A 24831-nucleotide genomic window follows, 5' to 3' on the forward strand; every position below is an offset into this window, starting at 1 on the left:
TCTGTATACAGGGAGCTCCCCCTAGTGGTGGCTGCAGACAGGATATTATCATGTATCTCTGTATACAGGGTCTCCCCCTAGTGGTGACTGTAGACAGGATCTTATCATGTATCTCTGTATACAGGGATCTCCCCCTAGTGGTGACTGTAGACAGGATCTTATCATGTATCTCTGTATACAGGGATCTCCCCCTAGTGGTGACTGTAGACAGGATCTTATCATGTATCTCTGTATACAGGGAGCTCCCCTAGTGGTGACTGTAGACAGGATCTTATCATGTATCTCTGTATACAGGGAGCTCCCCCTAGTGGTGACTGCAGACAGAATCTTATCATGTATCTCTGTATACAGGGAGCTCCCCCTAGTGGTGGCTGCAGACAGAATATTATCATGTATCTCTGTATACAGGGAGCTCCCCCTAGTGGTGACTGCAGACAGAATCTTATCATTTATCTCTGTATACAGGGAGCTCCCCCTAGTGGCGGCTGCAGACAGGATCTTATCATGTATCTCTGTATACAGGGAGCTCCCCCTAGTGGTGTCTGCAGACATGATACTATCATGTATCTCTGTATACAGGGAGCTCCCCCTAGTGGTGGCTACAGACAGGATCTTATCATGTATCTCTGTATACAGGGAGCTCCCCTAGTGGTGACTGTAGACTGGATCTTATCATGTATCTCTGTATACAGGGAGCTCCCCCTAGTGGTGACTGTAGACAGAATCTTATCATGTATCTCTGTATACAGGGATCTCCCCCTAGTGGTGGCTGCAGTCAGAATCTTATCATGTATCTCTGTATACAGGGAGCTCCCCCTAGTGGTGGCTGCAGACAGGATCTTATCATGTATCTCTGTATACAGGGAGCTCCCCCTAGTGGTGGCTGCAGACAGAATCTTATCATGTATCTCTGTATACAGGGAGCTCCCCCTAGTGGTGGCTGCAGTCAGAATCTTATCATGTATCTCTGTATACAGGGAGCTCCCCCTAGTGGTGTCTGCAGACATATTATCATGTATCTCTGTATACAGGGAGATCCCCCTAGTGGTGACTGTAGACAGAATCTTATCATGTATCTCTGTATACAGGGAGCTCCCCCTAGTGGTGGCTGCAGACAGGATCTTATCATGTATCTCTGTATGCAGTGAGCTCCCCCTAGTGGTGGCTGCAGACAGGATCTTATTATGTGTCTCTGTATACAGGGAGCTCCCCCTAGTGGTGGCTGCAGTCAGAATCTTATCATGTATCTCTGTATACAGGGAGCTCCCCCTAGTGGTGGCTGCAGACAGAATCTTATCATGTATCTCTGTATACAGGGAGCTCCCCCTAGTGGTGACTGCAGACAGGATCTTATCATGTATCTCTGTATACAGGGAGCTCCCCCTAGTGGTGACTGCAGACAGGATCTTATCATGTATCTCTGTATACAGGGAGCTCCCCCTAGTGGTGGCTGCAGACAGGATCTTATCATGTATCTCTGTATACAGGGAGCTCCCCCTAGTGGTGGCTGCAGACAGAATCTTATCATGTATCTCTGTATACAGGGAGTTCCCCCTAGTGGTGACTGCAGACAGGATCTTATCATGTATCTCTGTATACAGGGAGCTCCCCCTAGTGGTGGCTGCAGACAGAATCTTATCATGTATCTCTGTATACAGGGAGCTCCCCCTAGTGGTGGCTGCAGACAGTATCTTATCATGTATCTCTGTATACAGGGAGCTCCCCCTAGTGGTGGCTGCAGACAGGATCTTATCATGTATCTCTGTATACAGGGAGCTCCCCCTAGTGGTGGCTGCAGTCAGAATCTTATCATGTATCTCTGTATACAGGGAGCTCCCCCTAGTGGTGACTGCAGACAGGATCTTATCATGTATCTCTGTATACTGGGAGCTCCCCCTAGTGGTGGCTGCAGACCAAAGCTTTTCTTCTATCTCTATATAGGAAGCTTGTCTTTTTGATCCCCTATAGGGGCACCTTATATAGGGGCATTGAGGCTCTCATTGGAGCAATCTGTGGCTGTCATAGGATGTTATGTGACGAATCAACAAAGAAGTAGAAATGGTTGATGGAAAACTTTCCAAAGATGCATTGATGTCTTCACACCAGTCTGGTATATAGCGGTAATAATTTGCCTTATTGTTGAGGTATTATTTATATTTTATATTTAATGGCATGGTATAGAATTACTTGATATTGCAAATATATTTATGACCATGGAGGAAGTGGACTCACAAGTCTCCCACTGTAAGTGGGCACTCTGGTTTCTTGTGTCTTATCTGCACCTTCCTTGATTTCTTTATTTGGCCTAAATCTGACACTTTGTTCCCAGAGATGCTGGAACATTCCTCACGTTGACCTTCGTTCTCTCCATCTTCTGTGTCCCGATTGTCGGTGAATCCTCAGGATTCAGTCGGAGAAGTAAGTTCCGTTGTACCGGAAGGGTTTGTCCGTCACGCACTGGCCGAGCACTTCAGGAGTCCAACGCTGGATGTTCACTTTGGTGAAGCCACTGTCCATGGGCTTCACAATGACCGGGCTCCTGGAGGCCACGGACGGGTCCTCATTAAAAAAGTTGAAAGGTCGAAGAAAGAAACCCACTGCGTTTCCCGGTGTGGAAGTATTTGGGATGTCCTCCGCGTGGGGGATATGGAGGAAGCCGACTGTCACCCAAGCGACAAGATCCTAAATCATAAACCAGAAGGAACATCAATGAACACGAATGTTTGTAAAAAAAAAAAATGGAGACGGAAAAACGAAATCATCAGAAAAGACCAGAAAAAGGGAAGAAGGTGAAAATGGACGAGATGGAGACAAACACCGGAGTAATGAAGAGGCCTGAAGACCAAGTAGACCGGACTCACCTTGTTCACAATGTCCTCGTTATTACGGATGAAATTCTCAAAATAGACGTCGGGGTCCCAGGGGTCGCACTGGATGTACAGGCTGCTGCTGGCCAGCTCCGATTCTCTGTGTCGGGTCACTGCCAGGCTGTATCTGCAGGACAGGGGGGCATAAAAAGGACAGCGAGATGAGACCACCCAACAACGGAGAAGTCTGCTGTGGAACTACTACTCCCAGCAGGCCGTCACGCTCTGTGAGCTAAACACATCGGCCACAAATCGTTCCCTCTATTACTTGTTACATCTTATCTGAGCCAATACATTGTATCAGTCTGGAGTCCGAGCTCCAAAACAATTGTCCACACTGGATACAATTGTAGCAACATTTTAAAGGTGTTGTCCGTCCCCGAAACTTCTTCCCATATGATCAGTTAGGCCACGTTCACACGCTCAGTATTTGGTCCGTATTTTACATCAGTATTTGTAGCCTCAATCAGGAGTGGAACAATCACAGGTTAAGTATAATAGTCACGTCACCGCTTCTGTATCATCACCCGCTCCTGGCTTACAAATACTGATGTGAAACACTGACCGAAAACTGAACGTGTGAACGTTGCCTTAGTTGCAAAAAAAAAAAAACAATCTGAGCTTTCCAAACCCTCCCCCGGTCCAGCATTCGGTCAGTATTAGATCCCCAGTCTGTCTGTCATGATGACCGCACTGTCACCGATCACTGAGCTCAATGGTTTGTGACGGCTACATTGGCAGCGCTGCTGAGCTCAGTGATTGGCTGCAGCTTGAGGAGGGTAAGCACAACTTGTTTGCAGGCAACATTTTGTGAAAAGAGACAATCCCTTTAAGTATATACAGGTTCTGAATACAGAATATACTGTTCCCATTTATTGACAGCAAGCAGAGATCTTGAACAAAGTCAACAATTCCGACATGCAGCCTACGATAAAGTTACTTATCGCTGAAAGACGACACTAAGGGTATGTTCACACGTTCAGGATTTCCATCCTTTTTTTTTCAGGACAGTTTTTTTAAAAAACTGCAGCTCTTGGCAGAAAACGCAGGTCCTTTTTTTGTCCTTTTTTGATGCGTTTTTGATGCGTTTTTTGATGCGTTTTTTTATCCTTTTTTTACTGTGTGTTTCCTAGGAAGCTTTTTAGGGCTAAAATGGCTGAAAATACCTAACCCTACCCCTAACCCTAACCCTACCCCTAACCCTACCCCTAACCCTACCCCTAACCCTACCCCTAACCCTACCCCTAACCCTACCCCTAACCCTACCCCTAACCCTAACCCTATTCTAACCTTAGTGAAAAAAAAAAAAAAAAAATTCTTAATTTTTTTTATTGTCCCTACCAATGGGGGTGACAAAGTGGGGGGGTGTCATTTACTATTTTTTTATTTTGATCACTGAGATAGGTTATATCTCAGTGATCAAAATGCACTTTGGAACGAATCTGCCGGCCGGCAGATTCGGCGGGCGCACTGCGCATGCGCCCGCCATTTTGCAAGATGGCGGCGCCCAGGGAGAAGACGGCCGGACGGACACCGGGACGCCGGGTAAGTATAAGGGGGGGAGATTAGGGCACGGGGGGGGCATCGGAGCACTGGGGGGGGGCATCGGAGCACGGGGGGGGCATCGGAGCACGGGGGGGCGGGATCGGAGCACGGGGGGGGCAGCCACACTCCGCCCACGCACTTCCGCCCGCTCCCCCGCACTTCCTGCTGCAGCGGTTCTGCACATCAAATCGCAGTAAAACCCGCAGATATATTTTTGATCTGCGGGTTTTACTGCGATTTTGACCTCACAATGGAGGTCTATGGGTGCAGAACCGCTGCGGTTCAGGAAGAAGAATTGACATGCTCCTTCTTTTTTCCGGGAGCTATTCAGCGCGTCTTTTTTTTTACAATTTCCGGACCATGTGCACAGTGTGTCCTGTTTTCCATAGGGTACAGTGTACTGTACCCTGCATGGAAAACAGCTGCGGAACCGCAGCCGCAAAACCGCCGCGGTTCCGCGGTAAAAAACGCACTGTGTGAACATGGCCTAAAGCCTCCGAAAATTGCCCCCAATTAAACTAATTCACTGACTGTGGTGGATCAAATAATACAGAACTTTAAACTCAATAAAATTAACCCCTGACTTAACAAGCACACATTGCCCCTCGCTTAGGGGAATAAATCATTCCAAAATGTAGTAAAAGCTCTGAGCCGTGATACTACAGGCCCCAGCGTCTGCGTCGTCACCTCGACGCGTTTCGCCTTTTACAATATTTATGGGCACAGCAGGACGTTATTTTTTATTTTTTTTATAAGACATGTGCATAATACAGTCGCACCGGAGCATTCGACTCCCGGCCACGATCTGAGCCATAAGAATAATGATATCAGACGGAAGATTGATAGGAATTGAACTCGCCCCTTCCCTCCTGCTTATTTTATTCCTGGGAGCTTGATACGAGCAGTCTTAAAAATCAATGACACCCGTCAGGTTAAGAGGAGGGGAACAATTTAGCTTAAAATTAAATGTCACCCTCTCCTTCATCCACAGAATTGACCATGCACTTTAGAAGGCTGTGTAATCCATGTATTGATGCTGAGACCAGTAATGTGGGGTCTATCATTATATCTCTAAGGGAAAAGTGCAGGTGTTGTGGATTTAATTACCTTTGTTAGGTTTTAATTTTATTGAGTTTATTAACAGTTCTGTATTCTTTCTTCCACCAGTCAGTAAATTTACCATAAAGTTACAGAAGCTTTCATCAAACATTGATAAAGCTGGAGAATAGATTTATTTAATCTTTTTAAATCAAGTTTTTATCCAATGTCATATAATGTAGATGTTTCTGAATATAACAGATTTATGGCCAAAGTTTCAAGTTCTAAAATGTTGTTACTTTAGCACTAAAGAATGAAGAGACTGGAGAAATGCATTATAAACATCTCACAATATATAAGTGCATCTCACAAAATTAAAATATCATCAAAAAGTGAATTTATTTCAGTCCTTCAACACAAAAAGTGAATCTCCTATATTCTATAGAGTCATTACACACAGAGTGATCTATTCCAAGTGTTTATTTCTGTTAATGTTGATGATTATGGCTTAGGTTGCTTTGATAGCAGCCTTCAGCTCGTCTGCATTGTTGGGTCTGGTGTCTCTCATCTTCCTCTTGACAATACTCCATAGTTTCTCTATGGGGTTAAGGTCAGGAGATGTCACGCTGTAGTACTGAGGGTTAATGTAGAGTAGCACAAACTCCACTAGATGGCAACAGAGTGGAGAGTGAGCTGAGAATCCTGCTATGAAGCAGAGCAACAGTAATACAGCGAATTAGTCAGAGAGCCGAGTCGAGTCAATACCAGAGGATAATGCAGTACAAAAGGGGAAACCAAAACAGAGTCAGACAAGAGCCAAAGGTCAGCACCGGTCAGTAGCAGAGAAACCAGAAGGGAGGGACAGGATCAGGTCAGAGCCGAGCTAAAGTCAAATACCAGGGACTCCAAAGACAAAGGGAAATAAGGAGCAGGGATGGGTAAGTAGAATTCCCACAGACACGGGTCGGGTCAGATGAATGCAGCAGGACAAATGAGGAACTCACCAGACCCGAAGGCGAGCAATATAACTGGCACTGCACACAGGTTGCAGCACAGATATATAGCAGACCGGACTGGGAAACGAAGCAGGCAAAGTTAACCCCTGACATGACAAGACCTGGAAAGGAAAGACAAGACAAAACCCGGCCTGGATCATGACAGGCGAGTTTGCTGCCAATCAAGCACCGTGATACTGTTGTTTGTACTTATGGCAGTGTGGCCAGGTGCCAAGTCCTGCTGGAGAATGACATTTCCATCTCCAAAAAGCTCGTCAGCAGAGGAACCCATGAAGTGCTCTAAAAGTATTCCTGTGCTTGATTGGCCAGCAAACTCGCCTAACCTTAACCCCATAGAGAATCTATGGAGTATTGTCAAGAGGAAGATGAGACACCAGACCCAACAATGCAGACAAGCTGAAGGCTGCTATCAAAGCAACCTGGGCTTCCATAACCCCTCAGCAGTGCCACAGGCTGATCGCCTCCATGCCACGCCGCATTGATGCAGTAATTGGTGCAAAAGGAGCCGCAACCAAGTACTGAGTGCATTTACTGAACTTACATTTCAGTAGGAAACATTTCAGATTTAAAATCATTTTTCAAGCTGGTGTTATAAAGTATTCTAATTTACTGAGATAATGACTTTTGGGTTTTCATTGGCTGTAAGCCATAATCATCAACATTAACAGAAATAAACACGTGAAATAGATCACTCTGTGTAATGACTCTATAGAATATAGGAGATCACTGTTTGTATTGAAGAACTGAAATAAATTAACTTTGTGATGATATTTTAACTTTGTGAGATTCACCTATATTTATTGTGTATTCCGAAATGATGGGTCATCCTAGTACCTCCAGAGCAATGTGAGCCCAGATGTCCTCTCATCACACTAACCTGGACCATGAGACTCCTTTCTCCTCAGCCCACATCCGAGGCAGCACGCTGTGGCCGTGGGAGTTGTACTGAATTCTGTAGCTCTTCTGATGTCCCCACTTATTCTTCTTGTTGGGGTTTTGGAACATTAGATACCGGGGGACATGAGATCCAAACTTGAAAGCTGCCTGACGCTCACTGCTTCTCTGGACACGATCAATACGGGACTGAACAATAAAGTGATCAGGACTCCAAGGGTTTGTAATGTTCTCATATTTCAGGTCAATGGTTTCAAAGATGTTTTCTGTACCTAAATATTAACAAATAATAATAATACTGCCGTTATGTACAAGAAAATAACTACTGTAATACTCCTCCTATGTACAAGAATATAACTACTATAATACTGCTCCTATGTACAAGAATATAACTACTATAATACTGCCCCTATGTACGAGAATATAACTACTATAATACTGCCCCCTATGTACAAGAATATAACTACTATACTACTGCTCCTATGTACAAGAATATAACTACTATAATACTGTCCCTATGTACAAGAATATAACTACTATAATACTGCCCCTATGTACAAGAATATAACTACTATAATACTGCTCCTATGTACAAGAATATAACTACTATAATACTGTCCCTATGTACGAGAATATAACTACTATAATATTGTCCCTATGTATAAGAATATAACTACTATAATACTGCTCCTATGTACAAGAATATAACTACTATAATACTGCCCCTATGTACAATATAACTACTATAATACTGCCCCCTATGTACAAGAATATAACTACTATAATACTGCCCCCTATGTACAAGAATATAACTACTATAATACTGCCCCTATGTACAAGAATATAACTACTATAATACTGCACCTATGTACAAGAGTATAACTACTATAATACTGTCCCTATGTACGAGAATATAACTACTATAATATTGTCCCTATGTACGAGAATATAACTACTATAATTCTGCCCCCTATGTACGAGAATATAACTACTATAATACTGCTCCTATGTACAAGAATATAACTACTATAATACTGCTCCTATGTACAAGAATATAACTTCTATAATACTGCTCCTATGTACAAGAATATAACTACTATAATACTGCTCCTATGCACAAGAATATAACTACTATAATACTGCCCCTATGTACAAGAATATAACTACTATAATACTGCCCCCTATGTACAAGAATATAACTAATATTGCCCCCTATGTACAAGAATATAACTACTATAATACTGCCCCCTATGTACAAGAATATAACTTCTATAATACTGCTCCTATGTACAAGAATATAACTACTATAATACTGCTCCTATGCACAAGAATATAACTACTATAATACTGTCCCTATGTACGAGAATATAACTACTATAATATTGTCCCTATGTATAAGAATATAACTACTATAATACTGCTCCTATGTACAAGAATATAACTACTATAATACTGCCCCTATGTACAATATAACTACTATAATACTGCCCCCTATGTACAAGAATATAACTACTATAATACTGCCCCCTATGTACAAGAATATAACTACTATAATACTGCCCCTATGTACAAGAATATAACTACTATAATACTGCACCTATGTACAAGAGTATAACTACTATAATACTGTCCCTATGTACGAGAATATAACTACTATAATATTGTCCCTATGTATGAGAATATAACTACTATAATTCTGCCCCCTATGTACAAGAATATAACTACTATAATACTGCTCCTATGTACGAGAATATAACTACTATAATACTGCCCCCTATGTACAAGAATATAACTACTATAATACTGCTCCTATGCACAAGAATATAACTACTATAATACTGCCCCTATGTACAAGAATATAACTACTATAATACTGCCCCCTATGTACAAGAATATAACTAATATTGCCCCCTATGTACAAGAATATAACTACTATAATACTGCCCCCTATGTACAAGAATATAACTTCTATAATACTGCTCCTATGTACAAGAATATAACTACTATAATACTGCTCCTATGCACAAGAATATAACTACTATAATACTGCCCCCTATGTACAAGAATATAACTACTATAATACTGCTCCTATGTACAAGAATATAACTACTATAATACTGCTCCTATGTACGAGAATATAACTACTATAATATTGCCCCCATGTACAAGAATATAACTACTATAATACTGCCTCATGTACAAGAATATAACTACTATAATACTGCCACTATGTACAAGAATATAACTACTATAATACTGCCTCATGTACAAGAATATAACTACTATAATACTGCCTCATGTACAAGAATATAACTACTATAATATTGCCCCCATGTACAAGAATATAACTACTATAATACTGCCTCATGTACAAGAATATAACTACTATAATACTGCTCCTATATACAAGAATATAACTACTATAGTACTGCCTCCTATGTACAAGAATATAACTACTATAATACTGCTCCTATGTACAAGAATATAACTACTATAATACTGCCCCTATGTACAAGAATATAACTACTATAATACTGCCCCTATGTACAAGAATATAACTACTATAATACTGCTCCTATGTACAGGAATATAACTACTATAATACTGCTCCTATGTACAAGAATATAACTACTATAATACTGCCCCCTATGTACGAGAATATAACTACTATAATACAGCTCCAAGTTTGGTATTCTGTAGGACCCCTGCGTACATTAGATGATTTCTCTCTGGTGCTGATATGTTCGGCTGATGATGTTGGAATTATCTGAGGATTTATTTGTGTTATCAGAGGATATAGAATTGACTCATCCTGAGAGTTCAAGGGTCAGATGAAGGGTGTGAAGACTTTCACAATCTGTTCCTTACAGATAAGATAATGTTCACACTTTCTACAGCAAATATTAATAATACAAGTTATCTGTAGAGTCACAGACCTACAAGGTCACAGGGTTTGGGGATCTAGAAGTCGCAGTGACACCAGGTATCTGAGGGGCCCATAGATTCCTCTGCAGATAAGAAGACGGCAATGTGATAAATGAAACATGGTAGGTAGAGGCCCTGATACAGATTTCGGAGGGGCCCATGAGCTTTATGATACACTTAAAGAAGACCTGTCATTAGGTCAAAGGTGGGCAATCTTTGCTCTTTATTTTATTTTGACTGCTCCCTTGAATGTTTTTTTTTAATCTGCCATACGATTCCTTAGATATGGATTGTTTTATTCTGTGCTAATTTTTTAATTTTTTATCATCTTTACAAAGGTGGTTCAAAGTGTAATTATGCAAAGACACACCCAAGAGGAGCCTATGAGCCGCACCCTCCTCATAAGGACCATAATAAAAAGACCCGTAGCTCTAGAATCATGTGGCGGATTTCTAAAAAAAACAGAAAACACAAAAGCTTAATACTCAGGAGATGAGCGGAAATAAAATAAGAGCAAAATGTGTCCGCATGTGTTCTGGCGTCAGGTCCTCTCTAAAGTGCTCTGACCTCACAACAGGAAAGGTTTGTGCACACAAAGACACAAGGGAAAGACTTAACGGAAGTCTAAAATCCGTCATCTGCAAATGTCCGATTGATTCTAAGGAGGATGAAGAGTTCTTTACTATAATGTACAGTGTAAAAACAAAGCAATGTCCTCAGTTGTAGTCTGCTGCAGTCTCTCTTACCTGCAATGTCTAGGTCCACCTTATAATTGATCAAGTGTGTGTGCATGTTCCCCAGAACGTGGCTGTAGACTCTGCTTCCAAAGTGGAGGCCATCAGGGGTGAAAAAAGTGGCATGGATGTACCCCGTGGCACTCACCTTAACCTCTATTACTCCATTTTGGTAGAACAGAAAGTCCCAGATATAGTCATAGTTATAGACGGTGGATGTGGTCCTCACCACCAAGACATAATTTTCAACCCCGGCGTAGAAATTGTAGCCACCATTGTAATTGCTGTCAAAATGTCTCCGTAAGGGTATCCCAGTGGGATGCTCGAAGATGCACAATGCATTCTTATATCGTAGCGGTTTGTCTGTGTCGTAATAATTGTAGAGGTCCTGGTAGGTGGCTCCTTCAGGACAGTCAATTCCTTTCGACAACTCATAATGAACCGTTCCCATCCCCCACCCGGAGTCAATGTACTTTGTTTGCGTACCACCCGGTGAGACCCCACTATAGAAGGCTATGGCTTCCTGGATGCTCACCTCGTAGGCTATCCTCTCGTGATTGTATTGGATATCAAATATTTGCAGGCCAGCAGATGGACGGATCCGGTAAGCAAAGGTCCAGCCGGTATACTCCACATAGTTGCCCAGAACTCGGTAACGTTTTCCTTGAGGTTCACATATTTTTGGACCTTGTATATGAGTTTTAGTATTAAAATCTCCACGGGGTATGAAGGTAGAATAAGGGTCTGTTGTGTCATCTGGTAGGTGTATCTTGGTCACTTCGTTCTTCTCATACTTTCGGACCAGCTCTTTCACGCTATCAAAGTATTGCCCATTGTACCAGATTTTATCGATGGTCCACTCTTTAGGGTTCATTGAGCGATGATTGAAAAGAAGCTCGACTCCAATAGGGTGGAGGAAGAACCCTTCTACGTACCTCTGGAGCAACAACCACGAGCGACGTTCTCCAGAATTCAGGCCACGAGGGGCGATGTCCGTGAAGGTAAGACAACGGGATGAGCAGTTGTAGAAGGAGAAGCCGGAGGACTCTACTAAGATGTGGTTGAACTCCTTGGTGAGCTCCAACAGACGTTTTTGGATTTTCTCATATTCCATATAAGTCATTGGCCTTGACTCAAATCTTACAGGCTTGTTGCGTTTCGAAGTTACTGGGCGGTAATAATAAGGGTGAGGCAGGGGGCCAACAATATATTCCGTGATGTTCGGTTGAGCCTGGTCTCCAAAGTATACGACCACCTTGGCTTCTCGTTGAGGTTTGGGGCCGTCGTTATCTAAAAAGTTCAGGACAAACCGCTTTTTCGGCAAATTAAGCTCCATCATGAAGATTGAGTTTTTGCCAAATTGACTTCTGATGGGGACTAAGTTAAGCTGCTCTTGGTCCGCGAGGAAAGTATGAACTGAAGTCATCTCCTCTGAGGTCAGGTCTGAGAAGACAGATGCCATATACCGACCCTTGGAAAATGATTTTGAGAAGTGACCGGCTTTTACAGCAGACATTAAAATCAGCAACTGTAGGAGAAATTTCAGGTCCATCCTGGAAAGTCTAGGAGGAGGGAAGAAAGCAGAAGAAAAAAAATAAGTAAAGTTGGCCCAGAATAGGAATGGGTTGTATCACACACGATGGTCATTAGATATATGACTCTTGGCTGTATCACACACGATGGTCATTAGATACGTGGCTCTGGAGGGATCTCTGACAGGATGGGCATTAGATACGTGGCTCTTGGGGGATCTCTGACAGGATGGGCATTAGATACGTGGCTCTGGGGGATCTCTGACAGGATGGGCATTAGATACGTGGCTCTGGGGGGATCTCTGACAGGATGGGCATTACATACGTGGCTCTGGCGAGCATCTCACACAATGGTCATTAGATACATGGCTCTGGGGGTTATCTCACAGGATGGGCATTAGATGCGTGGCTGTATTACATGAGGCTTCCTCTGACAGCAGAACTGAGTCAAGGCTCAGAGCACAACAGCGTGATGTTACTCTACTGTGCTCTGAACACTGCGGTGACAGTGGCTGGTATTGTACTACTAATGTCAGGCTGCCGCTCACCGCTAACTCTCCGCCATACTCCCCTCATCCCGGACCTCCGCTCCCCGCACCTTGTCACCGCTTGCACTGAGCACTGTGAGCAATGATGAGGAAAGTGTAACTTGTAGTGCAAGTATGGACTTAAAAAATGTCCTCTATCTCCTCCCAGAGATGCAGTCAGACACTGACCATAGTCTCCTATGTGCAGGGGCTGCTGTAAAAGGGGACTCTGGATTTGCCTTCAGACCGGCCAGACCCTGCATGCCCTGTGATCTGGTGCTCTGGACTGTGGATGCTGAAGTCTTCAGTAAAGGTAAAGAGACTGCACCCTGTGTCCTCGTTCTTTACTGCGCCTTACACCATCCACCATCTACACCTCTGGGAAGCCCTGGGGAAACACTTCACCTGTGGGAAGGTACACCATCTAGCTGCCCCTTACCACAGGTGGCGTCACAAACACTATCCCTTTAAATACTTTTCCCCCATTATTCAACGGACGTCCCCTAGTGCCACGGACCGGGTCAGCCACCATGACATCCCCACTGAGAACAGAAGGGCCCGGATCCGAGTACCCCACTGCCCTACACGGGGGGGGGGGGGGCGATCCAACTTTGGCATCTCAAACAGGATCTACTTAAGCCTGAAAATCGGGTCATGTGCGCCTAAGAACTGTGCCAGAATTGTATTTGGACTTTTTGTGCTCAAAGACTGTGTATTGCCATTTGCCACCAAAACTGCCGCCATTACAGCGCCACGGGGAGCGCAAAAGAAGAAGAAGGGCGTGCCAACATGGGCGGAGACTACCAAAGCGGCGCCAAAAGTGACGACCGTTTCCGACTACTGCTACAAGATGACGACGTGCCCAGGAGCCAAGGAGCTCCGCCCCCAGAAAATGGAGGAACAGCGTGTGTGTGTTGCCGAAGATCCAGGGGCAGAGATGGCGACCAGCGGGTACCTGAGCGACGACGAAGTAACACAGAACTGTCTCGAATCAAAGGAGGCGAATCTGAACTCGCTGCTGCTGGAGGATCCGGACTTCCTGGAGTCGCCGGCGGAGGAGCCGAGCCACCAACTCCCGGACGCAGAGCCGACAGCAGTGAAGAAATGGAAGTCGGCCCTGTGCAGGAAGAGCGCACTGAAAGAACCGCGGTCCGGGCAGTAGCAGGCTCCAGCGTCCTCATCAGCGGAACGGATCGACATCGGTGGAACCACATCAGACGCAGGTACAGAAAATGCCCCTGCCCCACCGACCGATCCTGCTCCAGTGACCGCTCCTCGCCCAGACTATGACCAACCGCCAGCCGCCGCTCCAGCCCCAGCGACTTCCCGTGCCACTGACAAGACATCACTCCCGGGCCTAGCGAATGAGGGCATACCGGTGGATGTGAGCCCGGAGGGGGTGATATTCCGCTGGGATGCCCCAAGGGGTGGAGTGAGCGGGTCCTGTTTTGCGGTGCTCACCTGGGAGGAGTATAAACAATGCCTACTCTCCCACTGGAAAAAATGAAAGGAGACGGAACAGAATGCCCAACACAAAGTACAGAATCATAAAACCAAACGCTGCAATAAGAACAGCGAAACAAGGGACAGTATCAGCCTTTCACCCGAAAAGGGGTTGGGGCTTTATACAGGAGCCAGGACTGCAAACCGAAGTCTTCGTTACAAGCTATAACGTGAAAGCCCAATTCCGCGACGGTCACCCTAACCGAAACTTGTGCAGAGGGGACCATGTGACCTACACCCGCCATTGGAGTGAGCTAGGTTGGTACGCTAAGAACGTTAAGCGATGTGAACTTGCAGCAGCGCCACCTCCTGCCACAACTAAGACTAACGACATTAATCCTCTAGTCCCTGAACTAGCGGGTCCTCAAACCAAAACCACCACTACTGTGTGCATCATTTCTACTACTGAACCTGCCACTGTGGAAAATGCTAAAGCTGACACTCGTACCCAGACAAATAATGACTTGACCGCACCTGAGAAACAAACCAATGATGTCGATACAGCATCAGATGAGAACTCGGATACCAACCTTCCTAGGTCAGGAAGTGTTTGCTAATGTAAATAGTTAACTGTTCTTCCTTTGCTTTTCAAGTTTAAACCCTTCCAGGGCGAGTAGTGGGCGACTCAATTATTAGGGGAACAGATAGGGCAATCTGTCACAAAGACAGGGATCGTCGGACGGTGTGCTGCCTTCCTGGCGCTCGAGTCCGACACATCGCTGATCGGGTGGACAGATTACTGGGAGGGGCTGGTGAGGACCCAGCGGTCATGGTGCACATTGGCACTAATGACAAAGTTAGAGGTAGGTGGAAGGTCCTTAAAGATGATTTCAGGGAATTAGGCTGAAAGCAAGGACCTCCAACGTGGTATTTTCCGAAATACTGCCTGTACCACGTGCCACGCCAGAGAGGCAACGGGAGATTAGGGAGGTTAATAAGTGGCTCAAGAATTGGTGTAGGAAGGAGGGGTTTGGGTTCCTGCAGAACTGGGCCGACTTCTCAGTTGGCTACAGGCTCTACGCTAGGGACGGGCTGCACCTCAATGGGGAAGGTGCAGCTGTGTTGGGGGAGAAAATGGCTAGAAGGTTGGAGGAGTGGTTAAACTAGGAATTGGGGGGAGGGTATTCATTTTATAGGAGGGGAAGATAGTGCAGACAGAGACCTGGGCACAAATAAGGAAGTTGGGGGTGGCGGTGGCATGGGGGGTGGGGTTAGAACAGTTAATAATTTAAGAAAGAATAGAGGTGCAGAGAGGAACATCAAGTGCATGTATACTAATGCCAGAAGCCTCGCCAACAAAATGGAGGAATTAGAACTAATGTTGTTGGAGCATAATTATGACATGGTGGGGATATCTGAAACGTGGCTGGATGAGAGCCATGACTGGGCAGTTAACTTGCAGGGCTATAGCCTGTTCAGAGATGACCGTACAGATAAGCGAGGGGGTGGGGTGTGTCTATATGTAAAAACGTCCTTAAAACCCATCCTGCGTGATAATATAGGTGAATTTAATGAAAATGTAGAGTCCCTGTGGGTGGAGGTAAGGGGAGTGGGAAAAATAATAAATTACTGATAGGGGTTTGTTATAAATCTCCAAAAATAATGGAAGCAATGGAGAATATCCCCGTAAAGCAAATAGATGAAGCTGCGACTCAAGGAGAAGTCATTATTATGGGGGACTTCGACTACCCTGAAATAGATTGGGGAACAGAAACCTGCAGTTCCAGCAAAGGTGATCGGTGTCTGACAACTATGAGAGACAATTACCTTTCACAACTGGTTCAGGACCCAACAAGAAGGGGGGCACTGCTAGACCTAATATTAACCAACAGGCCAGACCGCATATCAAACATAAGGGTTGGGGGTCACTTGGGAAATAGCGATCACAAAATAATAAGTTTTCATGTATCCTTTAAAAAGATGTGTAGTAGAGGGGTTACAAGGACACTAAACTTCAGGAGGGCAAATTTTCAACAGATGAGAGATGATCTTGGTGCAATTAACTGGGACGATATCCTGAGACACATAAATACACAAAGAAAATGGGAGACGTTTATTAGCATCCTGGATAGGACCTGTGCACAGTATTTACCGTATGGGAATAAACATACTAGAAATAGGAGGAAACCAATATGGCTAAATAGAGCTGTAAGGGGCGCAATAAGTGACAAAAAGAAAGCATTTAGAGAATTAAAGGAAGTAGGTAGTGATGAGGCATTAAATAAATACAGAAAATTAAATAAATTCTGTAAAAAGCAAATCAAGGCAGCAAAGATTGAGACAGAGAGACTCATTGCCAGAGAGAGTAAAAATAATCCTAAAATATTCTTTAATTACATAAATAGTGAGAAACTAAAAAAATGATAGTGTTGGCCCCCTTAAAAATAGTCTGGGTGAGATGGTGGATGAGGATGAGGAAAAAGCCAATCTGCTAAATGACTTTTTTTCATCAGTATTTACACAAGAAAATCCCATGGCAGACAAAATGACTAGTGATAAAAATTCCCCATTAAATGTCACCTGCTTAACCCAGCAGGAAGTGCGGCGGCGTCTAAAAATCACTAAAATTGACAAATCTCCGGGCCCGGATGGGATACACCCTCGAGTACTGCAGGAATTAAGTACAGTCATTGATAGACCATTATTTTTAATCTTTAAAGACTCCATAATAACAGGGTCTGTACCACAGGACTGGCGTATAGCAAATGTGGTGCCAATATTCAAAAAGGGGACAAAAACTGAACTCGGAAATTATATGCTAATAAGCTTAACCTCTACTGTGGGTAAAATCCTGGAGGGCATTCTAAGGGACGCTATACTGGCGTATCTGAAGAGGAATAACCTCATGACCCAGTATCAGCACGGGATTACTAGGGACCGTTCATGTCAGACTAATTTGATCAGTTTCTATGAACAGGTAAGTTCCGGATTGGACCAAGGGAACCCAGTGGATGTAGTTTATATGGACTTTTCAAAAGCTTTTGATACGGTGCCACACAAAAGGTTGATACATAAAATGAGAATAATTGGGATAGGGGAAATATGTGTAAGTGGGTTGAGAGCTGGCTCAGGGATAGGAAACAAAGGGTGGTTATTAATGGAGCACACTCGGACTGGGTAGTGGTTAGCAGTGGGGTACCACAGGGGTCAGTATTGGGCCCTCTTCTTTTTAACATATTTATTAATGACCTTGTAGGGGGCATTCAGAGTAGAATTTCAATATTTGCAGATGACACTAAACTCTGCAGGGTAATCAATACAGAGGAGGACAATTTTATATTACAGGATGATTTATGTAAACTAGAAGCTTGGGCTGATAAATGGCAAAGGAGCTTTAATGGGGATAAATGTAAGGTCATGCACTTGGGTAGAAGTAATAAGATGTATAATTATGTGCTTAATTCTAAAACTCTGGGCAAAACCGTCAATGAAAAAGACCTGGGTGTATGGGTGGATGACAAACTCATGTTCAGTGGCCAGTGTCAGGCAGCTGCTGCAAAGGCAAATAAAATAATGGGATGCATTAAAAGAGGCATAGATGCTCATGAGGAGAACATAATTTTACCTCTATACAAGTCACTAGTGCGACCACACTTAGAATACTGTGCACAGTTCTGGTCTCCGGTGTATAAGAAAGACATAGCTGAACTAGAGCGGGTGCAGAGAAGAGCGACCAAGGTTATTAGAGGACTGGGGGGTCTGCAATACCAAGATAGGTTATTACACTGGGGGCTATTTAGTTTGGAAAAACGAAGACTAAGGGGTGATCTTATGTTAATGTATAAATATATGAGGGGACAGTACAAAGACCTTTCTGGTGATCTTTTTAATCATAGACCTGAAACCGGGACAAGGGGGCATCCTCTGCGGTTGGAGGAAAAAAGGTTTAAGCATAATAACAGACGCGGATTCTTTACTGTAAGAGCAGTGAGACTATGGAACTCTCTGCCGTATGATGTTGTAATGAGTGATTCATTACTTAAATTTAAGAAGGGACTGGATACATTTCTGGAAAAGTATAATGTTACAGGGTATATACACTAGATTCCTTGATAGGGCGTTGATCCAGGGAACTAGTCTGATTGCCGTATGTGGAGTCGGGAAGGAATTTTTTTCCCCAATGTGGAGCTTACTCTTGCCACATGGTTTTTTTTTTTGCCTTCCTCTGGATCAACATGTTAGGGCATGTTAGGTTAGGCTATGGGTTGAACTAGATGGACTTATAGTCTTCCTTCAACCTTAATAACTATGTAACTATGTAACTCTTAAAGGGATCCCCTACTTAAAGGGACCCTAAGTTTTGCACATGTTTTATTATTGCCTTTAAAGACTGTAGGATCATGGACGGTCAATGATTCCTGAACTGCTTGTACATAGTTTGCACCTTCTTAAGGGTGCTTCCTACTGGTTTTACAAAGGAGGCTTTTACAGAGACTGCCTCTTAACAGAAGCTGCTGAAAATTTTGCTGTAAAAATAACTTTGCCTGACAGACCTGAAGAAAAACCCATTGGTGTGGCAGAATTCCGGGTCTTGTAGCCCACCCAAGACCAACGTTCGGGGGTTCGTCACGGGTCCCTCGCATCGCGTCACCTTTGTTGCTAAACCTGACTTGAATATTGATAATGTGATTGTTTGCACTACCTCAGAAGAAACTTTACTTTGCCCTTAAAGTGATTGGTTACTCGTTGCACTGTGCCAAAAGGTTAATATATTACAGAAGTTAATAATAATAATAGATAGTGAGTTAATGCAATAAAGAGAAAGTAGATAGTAATAATGTTTACATAGTCGATAGGATATAGAATAGAAAATGTTTGAAGATGATGTACTTGTGAATAAACTGAAGAAAATGCAGTAGGCCCGCGGGGGTAGACAGATAGTCCTGCATGTGTAGAAAAATAAAGAAAATGTTGATTTGCACTTTGAGGTTTAATGATAGTATACTCTTAGAGAGTACCTGCACTTAGTAGATAGTATACCTGTATGGGTAATTGTGCTTCATAGAAAGATAGTACTTGTTTTCGACATGCCTTAAAAGTCGTACGCACAATGTATATATGCTATTGTTTGCAAAGTGCAAGTGTTCTCACCTCCCATAAAGGGAAGCACAGTTATATTAACTTGTTTTACAGCATTTCAAAAATTTACATGTCTTTTGCTAATGTATTGTTGTTTTCTTTTCCCAGTTCCGGAGTACTGGATTTAACAGGGGGGGGAGTGCAGCACCCCAGGGTCCTGCCCCAGGGTCCTGGTCGTTGCAGTAATGTCATTCTTCCACCAGACGGAGTGATGTTATGTCTGATGGTAATAAAGGAGAACACCTTACCAGGTATCACAAACCACACAACACACTTCACACTCCATTCCACCAGGGGGAGCTCTGCTCCTATCTATTAGGGAACTCCTCACAATTAGTTAAAACTGGTGGCTTGGATAGGAAGTTAGAGAGAAGCTGACTGGGCTTCACCCAGGCAGCACCTGTCAGGCAGACAAGGAAAAGGAGGAACATCAAACAGCTGCAGACAGAGTGGTCACTGACAGGGGTGGGATCCTGTCAAAGGCCTAGCCAGAAGGTTACAGAACTGCGCCTGCTCCACGTGCGGCAGCATCCTAAGAAAGGATACGAAGGGAATTGCATTACTGAGAGTGAGAAACGAAGTCATAGCACAAGGAGAGGAATCCAGAGGGAGTTCTGCCCTGCAATAGGCTGCCTCCCTCTGAGGCGCAGAAGCCGATAGCCAGAACACCGAGGGAGTAAGGAACTCTATGCTTTACTTCAGAGACTGGCAGGACAGTTAATTCCATGTTAGCTGCCCGACCTTACACCCAGGAGGCACCGTGGCAACTTGTGGGGGCTAGGGTGTCGTAGGGTCCCTGTAAAAAGCCTCAGGCCATCAGTCATATGGGTTTGTCCTATCCATACCATCTGGGGGACAGAGAGAAAGAGAAATAACTTCTAGAACACCAGCATCAGTTGTGAGGACCTCACCGAGAAGCTCAGCAGGGAGGTACTAAAACACTCAGGCGCTAGAGGCAGGCTACTGATTTCCACCTTGATAGGGGGACTCTGGAATTGCCTTCAGACCGGCCGGACTCTGCCTGCCCCGTCATCCGGTGCTCTGGACTGTGGACGCTGAAGCCTTCAGTAAAGGTAAAGAGACTGCAACCTTTTGTCCTCGTTATTCACTGCACCTCACACCATCTACCATCTACACTCTGGGAAGCCCTGGGGACATACTTCACCTGTGGGAAGGTACACTATCTAGCTGCCAAAACATCACCCCAGCGAACCCCTAAGCAGCGTCAGTCACCCTGACCGAATACCACAGGTGGCGTCACGAACACTATCCCCTTAAGACCTCTTTCACACGTCCAGATAATTCCGGTACCGGAGAAATCGGTACCGGAATTATCCGTGTCCGTGTGCTCACATAGCACATCAGTGTAGCACACATGCGGCAGCCGTGTGCCGCCCGTGTGCCGACTGAGGACCACACGGACCGTGCAGGAGACAGCGCTACAGTAAGCGCTGTCCCCTGCTTTGGGTGCTGAATCCAGAATTCATTCCTTCCCAGCAGTGTTCGCTGGAGAGAAGGAATGAAAAATCTTTTTTTTTTTTTTATTTTACCTTAAAAATAAAGTTTGTGCATCCCTCACTGTATATTCTTGTGCATATTCCTCACTGTAATAAGCGGGACCATGTGACCGCTCACACAGGGCCTGCTGCCGGCGCTGAGAGGAGTCATCGCTCGAGCTGGGTGAGTATTTCCTGGCAAGCGGGGGGGGCACAAACTTTATTTTTAAGGCAAAAGAGAAAAAAAAAATTTTCATTCCTTCTCTCAAGCGAACGCTGCTGGGAAGAAGGAATGAATTCCGGCTTCAGCACCACACGCAGGGGGGACAGCGCTTACTGTAGCGCTGTCTCTCCTGTGGGCGGTACCTGCACACGGAGGAAAGTGCACACTGTTCTCCATGTGCACGTGTGCGGGACGCTTTGCTGACCGTGCTGCCGGAGAAAAACGGACATGTCTCCGTGTTTTCAACATGGACACACGGTCCGTGAAAACACGGAGACATGTGCATAGACCCATTCATTTCAATGGGTCTACGTGTGTCAGTGTCTCCGGTACGTGAGAAAACTGTCAGTACACGTACCGGAGACACTGACATGTGAAAGAGGCCTAAAGACTTTACCCCCATTATTTAACGGACGTCCCCTAGGGCCACGGACCGGGTCAGCCACCGCGACATCCCCGCCGAGAACAGAAGAGCCCGGATCTAAGTACCCCACTGCCCTACACGGGGGGGGGGGGGGGGGTGCGATCCATGTGCGACTGATCCTGTGAAATGACGGATGCATGGTTTGTGTTGTTTCCTATGAACGTTTTCTCTGCAAGACAGACCGCTATTTTACGACGGATCCAGTGCACGACGGATGAAACGGATGGACATCCGTCACAATCCGTCGCTAATACAAGTCTATGGGAAAATGAAGGATCCTGCAAATTTTTTTGCAGGATCCTGCATTCACAAAAAACGACGGATGGTGATGGATTCAAAAAAACGCAAGTGTGAAAGTAGCCTTAGAAACATCTTCAGAATCCGACCTTTTCTCAGCTTTGGAACTGTAAAATCTCTTACGGTCACTATTATTCATTATCATCTGGACTATTATAACTGTCTACTGATCGGTCTCCCTCTAAGCAAACTTTCTCCTCTGCAATCCATTCTGAATACAGCAGTCAGGACCCTATTTATGTCCAGCCGCTGCACCGATGCCTCTCCCCTGTGCCAGTCATTACACTGGTTGCCCATCCACTACAGAATACAATGCAAACTTATCTCTCTCACCCACAAAGCTAGTATATAAAGAATTTAGCAGCACAGATTTTTGCTCATGATATCACAATTCAAATTGTTCTTAGTTCTGTCCCAACTAAGACCAGTATTGTTTGCATTATACTGTGTGACACAGGAAGTGAGTAATGGAGGACTCGGGCAAATGCAACTTTACAGGATTGTATTCTGTGCTGAAAAATAATAGTCAGGGTCAGAACAAAATAATAAGTGTAACACAACGATATTCTGTGTCACAAAATGAAAGCACGATCACAAGATTCCACAAATGTAACATTCAATTTCAGAAAAATTCCGTGTTTTATAGATTACAGGATGTCTGAGATTTATCTCTCCATTCTTATAAAATTGAGCAGAAAATAATCACCCAACTGATACATTGTACCTACACTGTACCAACACTGTACCCTCATTGTACCAATACTGTATCTACACTGTACACACATTGTATCCCCACTGTACCACCACTGTACCCTCATTGTACCAATACTGTATCTACACTGTACACACATTGTACCACCACTGTACCCACACTGTATCCTCATTGTACCCCCACTGTACCCACACTGTACCCTCATTGTACCCCCACTGTATCTACACTGTGCACAAAATGTACTCACATTGTACCCCCACTGTACCCCCACTGTACACACATTGTACACACACTGTACCCACACTGTACCCACACTGTACACACATTGTACCCACACTGTACACACACTGTACCCACATTGTGCCCACACTGTACCCACATTGTACCCACACTGTACCCTTGTATGAGATCACAGGACACAATAAGGGTATGTGCAGATGATGTGGAAGTGGCAGCGCTTTGGATGCAGCTCATGTTCGCTGCTGTCTATTGAATGCAAGTGACTCCTCTGTGATCACTGATCCGTGCGGATTCACCGCGTCCAATACATTGAACGGGTGAAATTGCCACGCTGCGGTCTGGGGAGACGCGCCACATATCCGTCTCCGCAGGGTCTGTGGACATGGGATTTCTTGACATCCCATCCACTATGCTGTAACATCTGTACACTGCACACAGTACACAGCGTCCAACCCGCAGCGTTTCCTGATCGTCTGCACACACATTAAGGATTATAAAGAAGCTAGAAAGAACTATGCAGATGAGAAGCCCAAATCTCCGGATCCATCACCCATAGTCACGCTACACTGATCCGGGCTCCCTCGTCTCGGAGTCTCCATAGCGGCTGCACGGACTCACTCTATGGTACGCACGTCTTTGGTTTTGGGATTATTCTGCCTGATTCTGTGCCGTGATTAGATCCGTCATCATCCTCTGCCTGCTCCTCACTCCCTGAGTCTGATTTGATTGTATGTGACCCGGGAGGATGATGCTTCATGTGCAACATCCGCAGCGACGGGGCCGACTCACCTGCTGAGCTGGTGCAGCGTACAGTTACCTGGATCTCCCCGTATGTTATCAGCACTGCAGCGAGAACTTATTATACAGGGAGGTGGGAAGGTGCCGTGAGTGACAGGAGGGAGAGGCCGGGGCCACACACAGCAAAACATGCACAACCTGAACCTTGACAGCTAAAAGTGCACACAACCACCGCAAACAGCCCGTAAACACAGCGCTGCAGGAACCAGACAGCGGAGCACACCACGCCAGGGGCCACTAGGGCACATGTGGAGCAAAGGCCGCCAGGACAATCACAGCAGAACATACAAAGAGAATTGGGGTCCGTATCACAACATAGGCACATACATCCTGTATTATACTCCAGAGCTGCACTCACTATTCTGCTGGTGCAGTCACTGTGTACATACATTACATTACTGATACTGAGTTACATCCTGTATTATACTCCAGAGCTGCGCTCAATATTCTGCTGGTGTAATCAGTGTGTACATACAGTACATTACTGATCCTGAGTTACCTCCTGTATTATACTCCAGAGCTGCGCTCACTATTCTGCTGGTGCAGTCACTGTGTACATACATTACATTACTGATCCTGAGTTACATCCTGTATTATACTCCAGAGCTGCACTCACTATTCTGCTGGTGCTGTCACTGTGTACATACATTACATTACTGATCCTGAGTTACATCCTGTATTATACCCCAGAGCTGCACTCACTATTCTGCTGGTGCTGTCACTGTGTACATACATTACATTACTGATCCTGTGTTACATCCTGTATTATACTCCAGAGCTGCACTCACTATTCTGCTGATGCAGTCACTGTGTACATACATTACATTACTGATCCTGTGTTACATCCTGTATTATACCCCAGAGCTGCAATCACTATTCTGCTGGTGCAGTCACTGTGTACATACATTACATTACTGATCCTGAGTTACATCCTGTATTATACCCCAGAGCTGCACTCACTATTCTGCTGGTGCAGTCACT

The 24831-nt window shown here is 44.6% G+C and overlaps 1 protein-coding gene across 1 annotated transcript; it reads right to left on the reverse strand.

Moving 5' to 3' along the window:
- Nucleotides 1–2141: 2141 nt before the first annotated feature.
- Nucleotides 2142–24061, reverse strand: AOC1 (amine oxidase copper containing 1). The gene is made up of 5 exons (XM_069729242.1): nt 23842–24061; nt 11032–12581; nt 7344–7632; nt 2862–2994; nt 2142–2682 (listed from the first exon to the last, which is right to left on the reverse strand). The coding sequence occupies exons 1-5, from the start codon at nt 23979–23981 to the stop codon at nt 2407–2409; spliced, it is 2388 nt and encodes a 795-aa protein (XP_069585343.1). The 5' UTR covers nt 23982–24061; the 3' UTR covers nt 2142–2406.
- Nucleotides 24062–24831: the final 770 nt, after the last annotated feature.

This window comes from Ranitomeya imitator, chromosome 6 (assembly GCF_032444005.1).
Source record: "Ranitomeya imitator isolate aRanImi1 chromosome 6, aRanImi1.pri, whole genome shotgun sequence".
NCBI classification, from domain to species: domain Eukaryota; kingdom Metazoa; phylum Chordata; class Amphibia; order Anura; family Dendrobatidae; genus Ranitomeya; species Ranitomeya imitator.

Coding starts and splice junctions, on each gene's coding strand:
- AOC1 (XM_069729242.1), bottom strand. CDS start 23,981: ATGTTTTGCTGTGTGTGGCCCCGGCCTCTCCCTCCTGTCACTCACGGC. Junction 12,582..23,841: donor ACGCTGCACCAGCTCAGCAG/GTGAGTCGGCCC, acceptor CCCTCCTCCTAG/ACTTTCCAGGATGGACCTGA. Junction 2,995..7,343: donor AAAGGAGTCTCATGGTCCAG/GTTAGTGTGATG, acceptor CCTGTCCTGCAG/ATACAGCCTGGCAGTGACCC.